The sequence below is a fragment of the Varroa jacobsoni genome, unplaced genomic scaffold (assembly GCF_002532875.2).
Source record: "Varroa jacobsoni isolate VJ856 unplaced genomic scaffold, vjacob_1.0 scaffold_1278, whole genome shotgun sequence".
NCBI lineage: Eukaryota > Metazoa > Arthropoda > Arachnida > Mesostigmata > Varroidae > Varroa > Varroa jacobsoni.
This window is the reverse complement of record NW_019214180.1, coordinates 265,080-279,406: the sequence shown is the minus strand read 5'-3', so window position 1 is coordinate 279,406 and position 14,327 is coordinate 265,080. Positions and strand designations below refer to the sequence as shown.

Sequence of the window (14,327 nt, the reverse complement as noted above, 5' to 3'; positions counted from 1 at the left end):
ACACAGTCTGAACTTGTAATTAGTCAATTTTCCACAGGAGAAGTACTCTTTCTAGCATTTGTGGCGGCCCCGCGTTTGCCCTCTCTAAAGTGATTGTTTGCTTGCCCCCTTTCCTTCGCGCTACTTCTTCTTATCCGTGCCGCTTGTTCGTCCTCAGTCTACGGGGCCCCGCTAGGTAAGAGGCCTGCTGCTTTCGACAGCAGCGAACCATTCGCTTCGGTGGAGCGGCACCAGTCGTGTTCAGGGTAGCATCGGATCGGCTCCATGCTAATGTCACCCTCGCTTCGCGATCGGCACCGCCCTTTCTCTTCTTTATGAATGACTCACTCTTCTCATAGTTACACTACTGCGCCCTAACTATACAGTCGATCTCCACTAAACTGATACGGAGACAGGCGCCGAACAGAAATTATTCATACCAATATGCACAGGCATTCACACCCATTCTAACTGTGTACGACGTCTGCAAGCTGGCTTTCTGTACGCTGAGCCGTCCTAGCCAGCCATTTGCGTCTCGGAAAGGCAAGCAGGCACCAAATGCCTAGCTTGAGCCCGTGTCTAATACAGAAACCCATAGGACAGAACGGTTGCAATATGGCTGCACAGCTACAACGCAGTGTATTGTAGTGAAGTGCTCATGTAGATCTTTCATTGTTGAGCTGCTGCCGGTCGAAGCAGTAACCTCTCCACCGGTTACTGCGCTTCGATTGCATAGAGGCCACGAATACTGTGAGCCATCATTCAGCTGCAAACAAGCAAGAAACAATAATGGAAGCAACATATCGTGGCGATACAGTGCAGTAGACGTTGTTGTGTACGACGGAAGTGGCAGTAGAGGAGAAGGGATTTACTTCTTGTGTGTTTATCTATTATGCTCATTACTATTACTGAACAGGGTGTATGCTTAGTATGAGTGTAAATCTTTGTATATTGATGTACGCGTATGTGTATTCTCTAAAGTGAGGTTTTCCGCGCGGAACAACGGGGATTTAGGCCGCCGCGTGTAGCCATGGAACGATGGCGAGCTAACATCAAAACAAATCCACAGACATTTTCGGATTAAAAAGGCGGACAGGAAACACGGACATTAGGAGAAGATAGTACATTTGACCGGCAGCGCTCAGCAGACAGGGCATAGACTTCAGCTAGCCTCGTATTAAGCTGAACTTAAACCGTACGCGATGGGGTCGCCCATCGCCGCCTTTGCTACGCTCGTAGGCCTGTGCGTGGCAGCGGGGGCGGCCGCAAAGGCACCCCAGCTTGCACGGCTAGTTATTCCAGAAGACCTCGTCAAAGGAACAGAGTATCGGCTTACATGCAGTGTCGCCATCGGCGATTCGCCACTTGCTTTCGAATGGCAAAAAAACGGTGTGCGCTTATTCTCGTCAGCCATGACGGTCATCACACAAGCTGAGCATACATCCACATTGACGTTTAAATCACTTTCAGAAGATGATGTCGGTGAATACCGCTGTGAAGCGATAAATTTAGCAGGTAAAGCCTCAGTGAAGGCGCACCTTCGAGTGAATGTCGCACCGTTTTGGATGCAAGAGCCATTCGATATGGATGTCGAAGAGGGCCAAATACTAAAGATTCCCTGCCATGCCGGGGGATCGCCGGCGCCGACGTATCGATGGTCAAAAGGCAATCAGCTATTAATTAGAAGCCGCTATGACATCACTGTAGATGGAGCACTCATAGTGAACGCTGCTAAAAAAATTGACGCAGGTGTATTTTCATGCGAGGCATCAAACTCAATCGGGTCTGCACTGGTTAAACAGGCAACAATTAGGGTATTTGTGCGGCCGCGCGTCAAGCTTCCGCAAACGCTTGTGCAGGTTGAACGGGGTGGCACCGTCAATATGTCGTGCTCGGCCGCTGGCGATTATCCGATCATCGTTGAGTGGCGCCATGACGGCCAAACCATGCCGGAAAGTTCTTCGGATAAAATTCTACTAGGCGATAAGGAGCAAGAGCAACTCTTTTCGAATTTCATTATTCGAGATGCTGGTGCTCAGCATGCTGGTCGATACATGTGCGTTGCGAAGAATTCATTCGGCGAAGATCAGGCCGAAGCACGCTTAGTGGTGCGCGAACCGCCTGAAGTACCGGAAGGTATTGAAGTGTCTGGAATCTGGAGTCGTAGTGCGCGCGTGACCTGGACCACTCCTAAGCGAGTTGTGGTCACTGGGTATAACGTGTGTTTCTGGTCGCACAGAGATATAACAAAGTAAGTTTAGCGGAAATCAAAAGTACACGTAGGTATTTAATAGGACTATTAGATGATATTAATTAGCACCATTAGTAGCGCATACAGCACACTATCAACATACCATAAAGTAAATTTAAAAAAACTATTGCTGTAAAGCTTCGTTTTACAGTTATTTTCAATCAGGGTTGATCGTAATTTCAATAGTGTGCATGGCAAATAGAAAAAGGGCACTTATTTCAAGGCTACAATCTGCTTATTGTACAAGGAAACACTGTGTAATAACTATTTGACCCTTAACGCTAGAAGAGTAATAGTGACGTCAGGTAGATCTCGAAGTGTTGACACGATGCTACTGAAATCAATTACGGCTCAGTTGTAGCTCTCGAAGTAATCTATATTATACCTTGCGCTTCTTGTCCATTTTTTAGAAGAAAATGTTCTATCATACTGGAGATGCATCAGTTGTTCTAAACAAATAAAATAGGGTTAAGAAAGCTAGAGCACCCGTGCAAATTAGAGAAATGCCTGGCGGCCATTTGAGTGCCAATCTAACGTCTTAACGTTGCGTAGTCATTTATTCAGGTTTTCCAGCGCTTTTAACAATACATTTAAAATAGTTCTATTTTTTTACTTCCAAATTTCACCAAAACATTCTGTACGATGACAAACTTCCGAAGGAATCTACTAGATAAACATTAAGCTTCTAACATATTAATGATATCAAATATAGTGATCTCAAGTGAGGTCAAATCAGAAACATCAAATATTTCGAACGCTACTCAGTACGTCTAAGTCTTCTATTCGTGCCCTGGTGCTTAAAAAATACAAAATTTTATTGCGTAGTAAAAATCCGTTTTTTAATGCAATTAGTTCTTCGCTTTTGAACGAAAGCTTTCGTAAACTCTTGGACTAATAGATAGAAATACGGAACTGTGAATTAAACGCACTTATGTATGATGTATCGCTTTTGAAATAAAAAGACCTTAACTTTGGCCTTATTTTAACAAGTAAAAATATAGGCGATTCGGATAGGTGATTAGTTAAAACAAACTTTATGCATGCCCTGTATTTTATATAATTCTCCAAAAAGCTTACCTATTGTAAAATGAAAAACTTGAAAGTAAGTTTATTTGTTTCTTGCTTTAGGTTCAATATAAGCGTGGCCGGTTCATCCACTACAGTCCAGATTCCAAAGCTTCACCCAGCGACTGAATACAAACTTTACATTATCGCTTACAACGATGTTGGCCCTTCGGAACAGTCACGTACCGTTACAGTACGTACGAAAGATGAACAACCTTCTGCAGCCCCTTCAAATGTTCAGGTCATCTCGACAGGACCTAATCACGCCGTCATATCCTGGATACCTCCCCCAGAGTCTGAATGGAATTCTGAGCAACTGACCGGTTACTTCGTCGGTTATAAGGCAGCTAGTCAAGACTCGAATCGGCCATACTCTTTCCATACGGTGGGTCCTGATCAGAGCACATACACACTACGAGGGCTCATGAAATACACGCTTTACGGCGTCGTTGTCAAAGCTGTTAATGGTATCGGGTATTCACCACCAAGTTTGGAGACGTCGTTCTATACCGAGGATGGCGACTATATGCCACCACCTCAGCTGCATCTAAAAACTCTTGATGGTCAATCGGCCACCCTGCGCTGGTCTTCACCCTCGACTAAAGTAACTGGTTACACTATCTATAGTCGACAAGGCGAGCAGAGCGTGTGGAAGGAAACATATATAGATCATCCAGGCCAAAGTACGTACCAGTTAACTGGATTGAACTTGAACGAATACTACCAGATATATATGGTGGCTCACACGAATCTCGGTAAGACCGAACCGTCGGATGTGCTGTCGATCCGAGTGCCCGATCCCAGCAAAAGTCCCCAAACGACTGATGACGTAAGCATCAATGCTGCCGAAGCAGAGGTTATGTATACGGTAGTACCGTTGGTTTGCCTTCTCTTGGTAATCGTGGCAGTTTTATCGGGTACTGGGGTCTATATGTATGCGAAAAAGAAGGGAACAGACCCTCCACCGCCCGTGAACGCAGATTATGATTTCTGTTTTACCAACATTCCGGGTGGGCAACAGGTCCTGCCTGGTATGACCATGAAGATGAACCCGTACAATGCATACCAAATGAACCCATACGCCACATACTCACGCCAAACTTCGCGCAAAAAGAGTGTCAATTCTACGCCGTATTCAACTATTCCCCGTTCAGAAAAAAGTTCGGAAAATGCGTACGCTATCTATGAGAGCATACAAGATCTTCGGTCGCTTAAACGGCGACAAAGTCTCAGTCGGCAGTTTGGCCCAACAATGCACAAGGTTGACATTTGTGATATATAGTCTCCCCCGCCGCTGCCTCCCAGATGTAACTGAACCACAGGCAGCTGTTGCAACCATCGGACTCGGAGAGTTCGCACTGTCGCCAGTGAATTAGCATATTAGAGTAGCCGATTACTACAATAGGCCTATTTGATTAGCTAGTAGCAAGCTAGCGATTTATTCGAAAACGAAATGAAACGGCCAGATATCGGTTACCCAGCACAGGGCGGAGTAAGGAGTTAGAGATGACATGCAATGGACTGATATACGGTAAGGAAATAAGAAAACCCGGAAAAAATACGTTAAAATAACGAAAAAAAAGACAAGTGTAACTGTCACACTCGAAAGAAAATAAGTATTATTAGAGATAAGAGTTTCGCAGGTAAGTTTTCGTTCTCAGTGAAAGCGGAAAGCAGGGATGAAAAACGGGTAACACAGGTGAACAAAACGAAGGATGCGTCACTTCGTCGTGCCCGCAGATTTTCCTTCTACTGGTACCTCAATCAATCATTCTGAATCGCATTCACCAGTCAGTAATTGGAAAAGTTCAAATAACCAAACAGGAACTAAGAAGCAAAAGGAGAAAGGGAATGAATATGATTAGGTTATCATAGAAAAGGTCTGAATTTGACAGTAATGTAGTAGAAGAAGCAATGTTGATTTACGATTGCGGTAAAATGGTCAAAAACTGATAAGCGGATGGTGCTGCAAAAGCATCAAAGCGGAACGAACAATAAGAACGGCGAAGTAGATGTACAGTCTGTTCTGTAAGAGTGTATTATGTAGCATTGTACAGTAATGAAAGACACAATATGAGCAGAACTCGCTGAGAGATACATGTACATATTGCGGAAATATCGAATTAGGGAAACGACAAATGGAGAGGACTTTATGGTCGGTATGGGGTCGGGGAGATGACGGAAGGAATATAAAGTGTGAAAAATGTAGAGAGAAAAGCCGTTGAGAATGTTATTCCTATTTACATATACAGCACAATGTGTGTGAAAGACGAAAATTGAATATTGAGATGACGCATGGTTAAGCGATTGGTGGATGGATTTTGTAACAATTTTACTGTGAATGTTGCTAGTAGAGCATTAATTCCAATTAATTACTGAAATACTTACTCGAATTATAGATGCGGCTAATTAATAACAGTGAAATGCTATTATCGTATAGCGGCAATCTTTGACGTGAGCCGTTTAACATCTGTCCAATCTGTCTCTCGGGAACAAAAATCTAGTCAGTGGTTCTCAATGCATTAATTGATATAATGCGCAAAATAAACGAGGAAGAAGATTAACGTACATTTGGTCTGTTTACGTTAAAGGTCATATATACTAAGGAGGGGAAACAAGATAAACGTGTACCAAATATGACAGATATAAAACAGAGAAGAGATCACGATTCACTTCACAGAAGTTGTGTGATATATAATAATTGTATGGGTATTTAAGAAACCAGTTAGGAAATCCACATATTTAATTTCGTTGCTTAAGGAAAAATGACGATGTTTAAGAAAAGCCTCGTATGAAAAGAAAAAGTACCATATGAAACGATCTATGGATCTGCCTAGGATATGATAGCGAAAGATATATGAGGAGAAAATGAGATACGGAATTCATAATAATGCCAAATCTATGGTTGCTGGCACACCTTAACTATTTAGTATGTTTTACCAGATGTTTTTACTATCTCTGTGCATTTTGATCAGCGCGTGGCTGCCATTGAAAAGATCCTATGTAAAGATCCTATATATATATATATATATATATATATATATATATATATATATATGACACACGTAAATACAAATTTTTTTTACAAACACAGCGATATACAACACGGAGACGTAAATATCTCATGACTACGATAATTCAACGTCTTCTGCCCAAAAGTTGATACCAAATAAAGGTGAGCGTAGTAAATACAACATAACCTTAAACGAGATTAATAAGCTGTATTTATTTACTGAGATACTGAAGTAGACAAGTAAAGGTATAGTAAAAAAACAGACACGCAACAGATGCAGGGAAGACGGCAATAACATCAGCGGATAATCTTTATGAACAGAATGTGGAAGGAAATAGCATAAAGTGACATGATTCTTTAAGCCTTTTCTTGTATTATGCGTTTTGTACTTTAATAACACCCTTCCTAAGGGATTCATATCTAACAATACATTTCCATCGAATAAAAATTTATTTCATGATGATTAACATGTGTAAATACGCATGGCGTCTTTTTTTGGAGGGTATTTTATTGTACAACATTCGTTTATACGTAAGTGTAGCACTTCCGCTGGTAGCAGTGGAACTTGTTGTCTTCTTTATTCAATTAAAATCATACACTGGGGGTTTATATACTTGCAGCTCAGATCTCCAATAGGCCCATAAGTAATTCTTGAATTGGCTGCAGACGAGGTTGGGTCTAAATGTGGCGAGTAATACGTTACGCAATCGACACAAAAGTAGATTTCAAAACAGTGTGTTTATCTCTGTGTAACGTCGTTGGTTGGTGAACAGCTATAGAGACGGAATAGCTCCATTGACAGATTTGATTTATTATTTCTGATTACCAAAACTATAAACTTAGTTCGGAACAATTCCACTTCACAGTTAAACTATGTTATCGTTTTTTTTAAAAAAGCCTACAGATGTCTTAGGCGTGTCCTTTCGGGGGCACTGTCTCCCGTATGAATATACCCACAAGCAAGCAATTTCCGACAGTGACTCATAATATTGGTCGGTCATTACGTAATGCGGCAAGCTACAGAATATCTTAATGGCCGGTCTACTTAGCCAGCCGTCTTGTCCTGATCTGTTCAAGGGCTGTGGCGTCTACATTCAGGCCGCCTGGGCGCTTAGCGGGTTTTTGGAACTCTCCGCCTCAGTGGCTTTGCGGTGCCTAGTATCATTTGATGAGGTTTCTGCCGCTGGGGGGTTAATCAGCTTTTGCCTTAAAAAAAATCATTGGGCGACTCTGCTTTTGGGCGTTCCAAATTAATAATTTCAAAGGATATTAATAATGTTTCTATACACCTGCATTTGGCGTCCTTTTGTTATTATCTGCGCCAACACTGCTCGTTCTGATATCTCGTCATAACACCACGATTTAATTCAATTAATTTGTAATCTACTATAAACATATAAACTTTCCCGATCATATTGTTATGTAATTAACGCTGATTAACATTTCTGTTACCTTTACTAGACTACTTATCGGCTAGGTTCATAAATGATGTAAAAGATGAAGCATGTTGATTTCCAAGGTTGCCCTGGCTTATAGGGCTTTTCCAGCTGAAAGACAACTACAATACTGACTGGCGATGTAGGTAATAGTATAGTTGTCGAGAGAGATCTTGTTTTAGGTCGTTAATTTAATGTTATTGGTGGCGTTAAGATTAGCATGAGGACGTACACAGTGCATTTCTGTAGTCTAAGGAGATTAGTCTCAATTTAATTATTCAAAAAGAAATATAGAAGAAAGTGAACCCAAGCGTTTGATGATTGAATGCCAATTTTGTCTATATAAATTAGCTAAAGCCTTTCGCAAACACATGAAAGGGATCAGATGTACGTTACAGTACACTTCAGTATAAAACACATTGTTGTTAGAAAATTCATAACTAAGTTAATAACTCTTCTTTTATAGCTAAGACCTATGCGAAAGCGTCAATAGAATAGATGACGCGGATGAAAATGGAAGCAAAATACCATTATCTTAAATATAACCAAACAAAATCTTGTCATCCGCTAGTTTTCTTCAAGGAAGCCAAGCAGAAAGCAAACATGTCTTTCTCGAGCGTTGCGTTGCTTTTTGCGTTCCTTCTCTATCTCTGCAGATTTTAATGTGTTAGCAAGTGTCTATTCAGATAGGCTGCGCCATCATTATTTACCGTCAGTAAAGGCTTGAAGATTTGCCTTCATTGAATATTCTTGTCCTTTAGTGCAGGTCATATAGCACACGCAACGATAGCTGCTTTTATTATATATAGCGTTTACAACTACCTTTTCCAGAGCAACTGAAACAACTAACTCGAGGGTTTAGGGTTTGCCGTTCTCTAGTGTCGAGCTGGCATCTTTTATCTATCTTTTATATATCTTATTTCGCTTTTCTTTTACGGCCTTTTTCAATTAAAAATGCAATCAAGTAATTTTTATGATGGACCTAATATTTATTTTAATACGTAAAGCATATCCGATTTTTTCAGGATGAAAAAAGAGCAAAGAGTCACAAGACAAAATCAACACATTTTCTAATCCGACAGAAAAGTAATAATAAATAGCTTTAAATCGTGCGAGGATCTGCGCGGACAACAGGGATTTTGAAATGAGATTAAAGGAGCAAGTGCATCAACATCAGCCAACTTTGCTGGAATGGGATCTGGAAGGGGTAATCGGCAGAACGCAAGCAGTAAAGCTTTGGTGAACCGATTTACGATATGTAAGTCGTCGACGTTGTTGTGTATGATAAAAGGGATGGTTGGGAAGAAGAAACAGGTCCAATGTGTTCGAATTTATAATCAAAATAATATATTTGCTATGTGAGTGTGAATTCATTAACCCCGAGGCGTGAAGAGAATGGCGGCCGGATGCACATACTAAGAGGGGATTTCGCTTAGTATGCTTCGTGACTCTTACAGCGCCTACGCGTGACAGCGGGACCGACAGTGCGTTGTGCTATTGCTAACGTGTCCACGCACACGTTAGCACCGTATCATCGATTGTAGCATGCGGGGAGGTAAAGCGCGGAATCCTAAACTTCTTTAGCCAAAAATTTAACTGCCAAGTTACGTTGACAACAGAAGTTATATAATTATAATTAATAGTTATTTTGAATATAGAACCTCCTGTTTAAGATTTAGGCTGGAACCAAATTGTCTATTATTGTAGGTATAGTTCCTGAAAGATTGACGTCAATTTCGTACGGGCCACCAGTTTCGTAGATCACCACCCCATCCGTACACTTTGTGTTTCTTGTTTTTACATTGGAAACGTTTACAAAATTAAAAAAAAAAAGATAATTCATCTCCCCAGATATTATATCGTCTTTAGATGATAAGGAGGTCGTCGTTTTACCCATCCCTGAACGGTCTTCTAAGTAACATTACATCACATGTGGGGCATAATAGTCAACACTGTTTTCACTAGTATATTCTTAGAACTGGATACATTAGAGATAAGGTTGTCAGTTATGCCAAGTCGAAGTTGCACTACCATAAATCTATACTCCTCTAGTTTGTAGCGTCAAATGATGTGAGTGTATATATGCAGTTATAGACGACGTTTTTGAAAAAGTGTGCACAAATGCAGCCCGCACCACATCAGTTGCGCCCACTTCCGTGTCTTCAGCTCGATGTACAGAGTCTGGGGCTGCTTGTGAGATAGCAGCAATATTTCTTACCACTGCTCTCTATTTCCTGTGCGCTAGCGACGGATCAGGCCAATACGACAAGCCCTAATCATGTCTTAAGTACCTTTAGTCAGGTCCATTCAGGAATTCAAGGAATTCAGAGGGATTTATTGGCAATTATGTTTACTATAAAGTCGTTTGCCTAAATTCGAACCGGTGCTACGCCTTTCACACAATCGGTTCTGACAAAAGCACGTGCACGTTTCGGGGTCTTCCCATGCACACGCTTTACAGTCTAGTTGTCCGAGTCCTGGATGGTGTCGTTTTTAACGACGAAGATGGAGACTACATTAACGCCACTGTAATTACGTACGCAATTTGAACTGGTCCTTATTCTTCCCCAATACAACGAGGTATTCTATCTGCCCAACCTACAAATCGAGCAGAATAAATAGAAAGAAATAGTTATTGACAGTTAAGCCCAAGGTACGCAGCAGCTAATTGGACTGTGTTTGCAAAAACAGCACGGAGGCCCACGCAACTCTGAGCAAAACGAAATTATCAGATGTGTTATCTATCTATACCAAAATACCGTATATGAACAAAGCCCAAGTTGTGTTCACATTCTTATCATTCGTGTACCTTCCGTCAGTCTCGGTGGCAATCAGATTTCTAGCAGTATATCTGGGCCAATAAGAAATCAGTCGCCATTCGAGAAAGACCACAATTTTGATCGATACGAAGCAATATGAATTATGTCAGACATTATCAATAGAATAAACTGTACGCCAATGTATCGAGAACAAGGCTTTAATAGCAGATAGATGCTAATTTAATTTTTCTGCTTATGGGTTTGCAGTTTAAGCTGTAGGGTTTCTTGGTAACACGCACATACGTACACAACTACGTCGGAGTTGTTTAAACAAAATATTTTAGTTTAAAACATGTAAAAGTGTAAGTGGAGTTGATATTTCTGATCGACAGTAAAGAGCTTTGTCTCAAAAAGAAAAACGAACACCGCAAATAACTGTTTTGATAAAAACTAAATTAGCATGGTGCCACTGAATTTTTGTTGTATACCAAATCAGCGTACTAAAATTAGCTAATTTACTGTGTGCACATACAATAGGAAGACTGTAACAACAAAAGTTGGAGCCATAATGCAAAAAATCATCAGTACTCAGCTTAGAGCTGTTCAGCCAAATTACCAACTGGTGGTAAGCAGAAATCCGATCGTCGCTTGTATAGGCTCAAAACAGACAATGAACACAAAGATAAAGAAAAAAAAATCGTAGCGGTAATAAGCTATTGTCACTCATCCCCGACAAAGTGGCTATCATTTCGGTGAACTAGATTAATTCATTTTATTTCAACGTAAAACCTTATCAAAAGCTCACCAATATTTCTCAGTGTTATCTTTTATTCACACTAAGTAACAAACACACCGATTCTAATAACTCGCAAAATTGTCGTCCGTTCTTCAAAAGAATCACTTTTTCGAAGTACAGGTTATTACATTTTGTAAGATTTTTTAATTGCATTTATTTTTCAAGTTATTCAAAGATCATTTATTTAGAATACTATACGGTTCCTCTGGCTTCAAAACCTAAATATGAGGTGTTATTCCACCGATTCCAAATTATGAATAAATTTGTATTGGAAAGAAGTGCAAACTATATAAAAAAAAAAGTTAAATAAATTAATTGAAACCTAGCTTTATTTGCTTGGAACGACATAATCCTAGTTAAATGATTTCCTTTCATGTATCAAATGTCTCAAGTATCACAACTTGCTCTCCAATAGTGGCACGTTGACTTGTTTTGGACGAAGCAGGCTTTTTCTAGTCACTTTGGATTTGCTGAGCCTCGATTGCGCCAGTTATCATTGTTGACGTAACTTCTACCTTTCTGTGGTATTGTGAATCTCCTCAACAAACAACTGTATAATTCTATGTATCATAGAGGGTTTAAGCGCACAAAAATTTGTAGAACACTGTGAAACGCTTTGTATTTACATACTGGCAATATTTTCTAATAATAGGTAAGTCCCGCCTCTGCATTTACTACATATGTTTTGTATTCTAGATACTTCTATCCGATAAAGTTACTATTTTATTATTTTGCAATCAAGCTTTTTTACTTTTCGATTTTCGAATTCAAAATACAGTAATGTACCAAGTATAGAAGCAAAAAAGTACAACCTTGAAGAACTAATAATCCTATTTCCGTTTCAGACTGAAATTAAAAAGTCTTCTGTAGTTATAAAGTTGCAGGTAACCCTTGGAAGTTCAATAACTTTTGCAACGTTCTACTTAAAAGTACTATCGAGGCGACAAATACACACCACTGCTAGTAGGCCATTTGACATAACGGGAATCGAAAAGCAAATTGGATTCTATTTAATAATTACTACAACGAAATATTACGTGTACTCATGCGCCTTATGCTTCAAGTATGGCTTCGAGCGCATTCAGTACATATCGACTTTTGGATGCGTCTAGCATACTCCAGTTTCGGCAGGCTTCCCAGGATGGACTTCCCTGACGCCAGCCACCTCTATATTGACTCCTCGTATCCACTGGCATCAGTTGCCAAGCGATGCCACGGTATAGACGCAAAGGCTTATATTGTTCGTATGAAGGTTACAGTCTTGGAGAAAAGCCATAGCGCAGTCACGCACTCAATTATTTAAGCAATTTTCCGATGGTTTCGTCAACCTGTTTCTGAATGACAGCTGGCTGGAGTAACAGTTGCCCACAAGGTAAATAATACTTGATGGTGAGCGCAATTACGTGCGATTTCAGGAACACTTCACGCGTTTGGTCCAACCGAATTCGGTTAGATAGCGATGTCATTAAGAGACGAAGATTGGTTCGAATCACCGATGGAGGATCTGAAGATGCTGCAATCGTCATGAGGACAGTACCACGAAGAGTAGCTATCCAGTGGACAGCCTATTCAGGCATACAAGAGAAAAACAAGTGCTGATTATTCATATACAAATATACAAACAGCATTATTTCGAAGATGCAAGAGGCTTGTGCATTTCTCTTACGCGCTCATCTATGATACGCTAACTGCAACGATTTCTATCCGCAAAAAGTTGGAGTCAAATAGTCTTTTTGTTATAGGCCAATAGTATACACATAAATAATAGAAAAGGAGCACGCGGTTTGTACATACCAGATCCGATCCCATCAGCCGGAAGGTCCCATTGAGGAAGTCACGCATTTTGGCTTCCTTTTCTGAGCTTCGCGCAAGCGCTGCATGAAATTCTGCTTTTCCCTCTCGTAGCAAATAATCCAAAACGTCGTTGCCTTCGGAAATACGAAGCAGTTGCTGCTCCTAAAAACAAATCATTACGAATATGTTCGAGTAGAACTAAGGCTCCAAGCAAGTTTCCCAGAACAAACGACGCGCTCCGAATGAACAGGACTAAATACCACAGACAGAACATGTAACGCATATTAATGCCATATTACCGACAATAGATATATACGCACCTTATCTTGCTCGTCATTGAGGGTGTCAACTCCTTGAAGGCTAAACGTGCATAGCTTATCCAGCGGTGACTGAGGCAGGGGCAAACTTTGGCAAAAAGCCCGTGAATAAAGAATTTGTGGCTCTCCCTGTTCGGCAAATGTAGCCAGGTGTATGGAGTATACCATCGTTATACTATGTCATACGGCACTAGCAACCATCGACATCTTGCTCAGGGCCAATCAGCCTTCCCAACACAAATAAACGTAGAAAATTATCTACAAAAAAATTTTGTCGTCAAAGAATCTATTTTAGTTAACATTATGCTTATTTGCTCATTTCTCTGTTCAGATTAACACTTGAATATAAACCATACAGGGCAGGTAAATGTAATCAACATGAAAAATTCAAATGTTTGTTCACACACATAATCATGCGTCAAGTTCCGACTAACAAATTTTGTAAACTGCAGCTGTAATCTGTTTGCTAATTCAGATATGATATTCTATTGTTGGAACATTAATTCAATGCACCGGATGCAAACATTCGTTAGCACAAGTGAAACTATTAAATTAATATAAACTATTGCTGTACTTAGGGCTCCCAATAGAACGCATACCTTTATGACTATGGATTAAGCACCGTCAGCTGATTCTACTACATAGTCTATATACACAATCCATACGATAAACGCTCAATTATGCGTCTGTGTGTGTTTGTTTATGTGGCCCTCAGACTTCTCCTTATTGGAGTATGGTGTCTTGTTGTGTACAAAGGATGTTTCTGTGTTTTACGCTCGGTAGTTATACCTTTGGCTGTCACTAGAACCGCATGCTGTCGGTATGAAACGAAGCGGGCCAACGGCCGAATTCGAACCGATACTGCCACCTGTCTCTGAAACTGCTAGGAAAACACGTTAGCTATACTACTATCACGG

At 40.5% G+C, this 14,327-nt stretch overlaps 2 protein-coding genes across 5 annotated transcripts; one reads left to right on the top strand and one right to left on the bottom strand.

Annotated features, from left to right (window-relative positions):
- Nucleotides 1–109: 109 nt before the first annotated feature.
- Nucleotides 110–5,863, top strand: LOC111268346 (cell adhesion molecule Dscam1). The gene is made up of 2 exons (XM_022847293.2): nt 110–2,230; nt 3,359–5,863. The coding sequence occupies exons 1-2, from the start codon at nt 1,182–1,184 to the stop codon at nt 4,575–4,577; spliced, it is 2,268 nt and encodes a 755-aa protein (XP_022703028.1). The 5' UTR covers nt 110–1,181; the 3' UTR covers nt 4,578–5,863.
- Nucleotides 5,864–11,610: 5,747 nt separating this feature from the next.
- Nucleotides 11,611–14,312, bottom strand: LOC111268349 (uncharacterized). Of its 4 annotated transcripts, none has more exons than XM_022847298.2 (4): nt 14,200–14,312; nt 13,414–13,668; nt 13,094–13,255; nt 11,611–12,864 (listed from the first exon to the last, which is right to left on the bottom strand). In XM_022847298.2, exons 2-4 carry the CDS (start codon nt 13,576–13,578, stop codon nt 12,595–12,597), a joined length of 597 nt encoding a protein of 198 aa, XP_022703033.1. In that variant the 5' UTR covers nt 13,579–13,668; nt 14,200–14,312; the 3' UTR covers nt 11,611–12,594. The 4 variants fall into 4 exon arrangements, with proteins under 4 accessions (XP_022703033.1, XP_022703034.1, XP_022703035.1 ...); XM_022847299.2 differs by lacking the exon at nt 14,200–14,312 and adding an exon at nt 14,010–14,108; XM_022847300.2 differs by lacking the exon at nt 14,200–14,312 and adding an exon at nt 13,985–14,004.
- Nucleotides 14,313–14,327: the final 15 nt, after the last annotated feature.

Excerpts from the sequence above, each read along its gene's own strand:
- LOC111268346 (XM_022847293.2), top strand. The coding sequence starts at position 1,182 with ATGGGGTCGCCCATCGCCGCCTTTGCTACGCTCGTAGGCCTGTGCGTG. Across the intron at positions 2,231-3,358 it reads TCGCACAGAGATATAACAAA|GTTCAATATAAGCGTGGCCG; the intron begins GTAAGTTTAGCG and ends TTCTTGCTTTAG.
- LOC111268349 (XM_022847298.2), bottom strand. The coding sequence starts at position 13,578 with ATGGTATACTCCATACACCTGGCTACATTTGCCGAACAGGGAGAGCCA. Across the intron at positions 13,256-13,413 it reads TCAATGACGAGCAAGATAAG|GAGCAGCAACTGCTTCGTAT; the intron begins GTGCGTATATAT and ends ATTTGTTTTTAG. Across the intron at positions 12,865-13,093 it reads GGCTGATGGGATCGGATCTG|GCTGTCCACTGGATAGCTAC; the intron begins GTATGTACAAAC and ends ATGCCTGAATAG.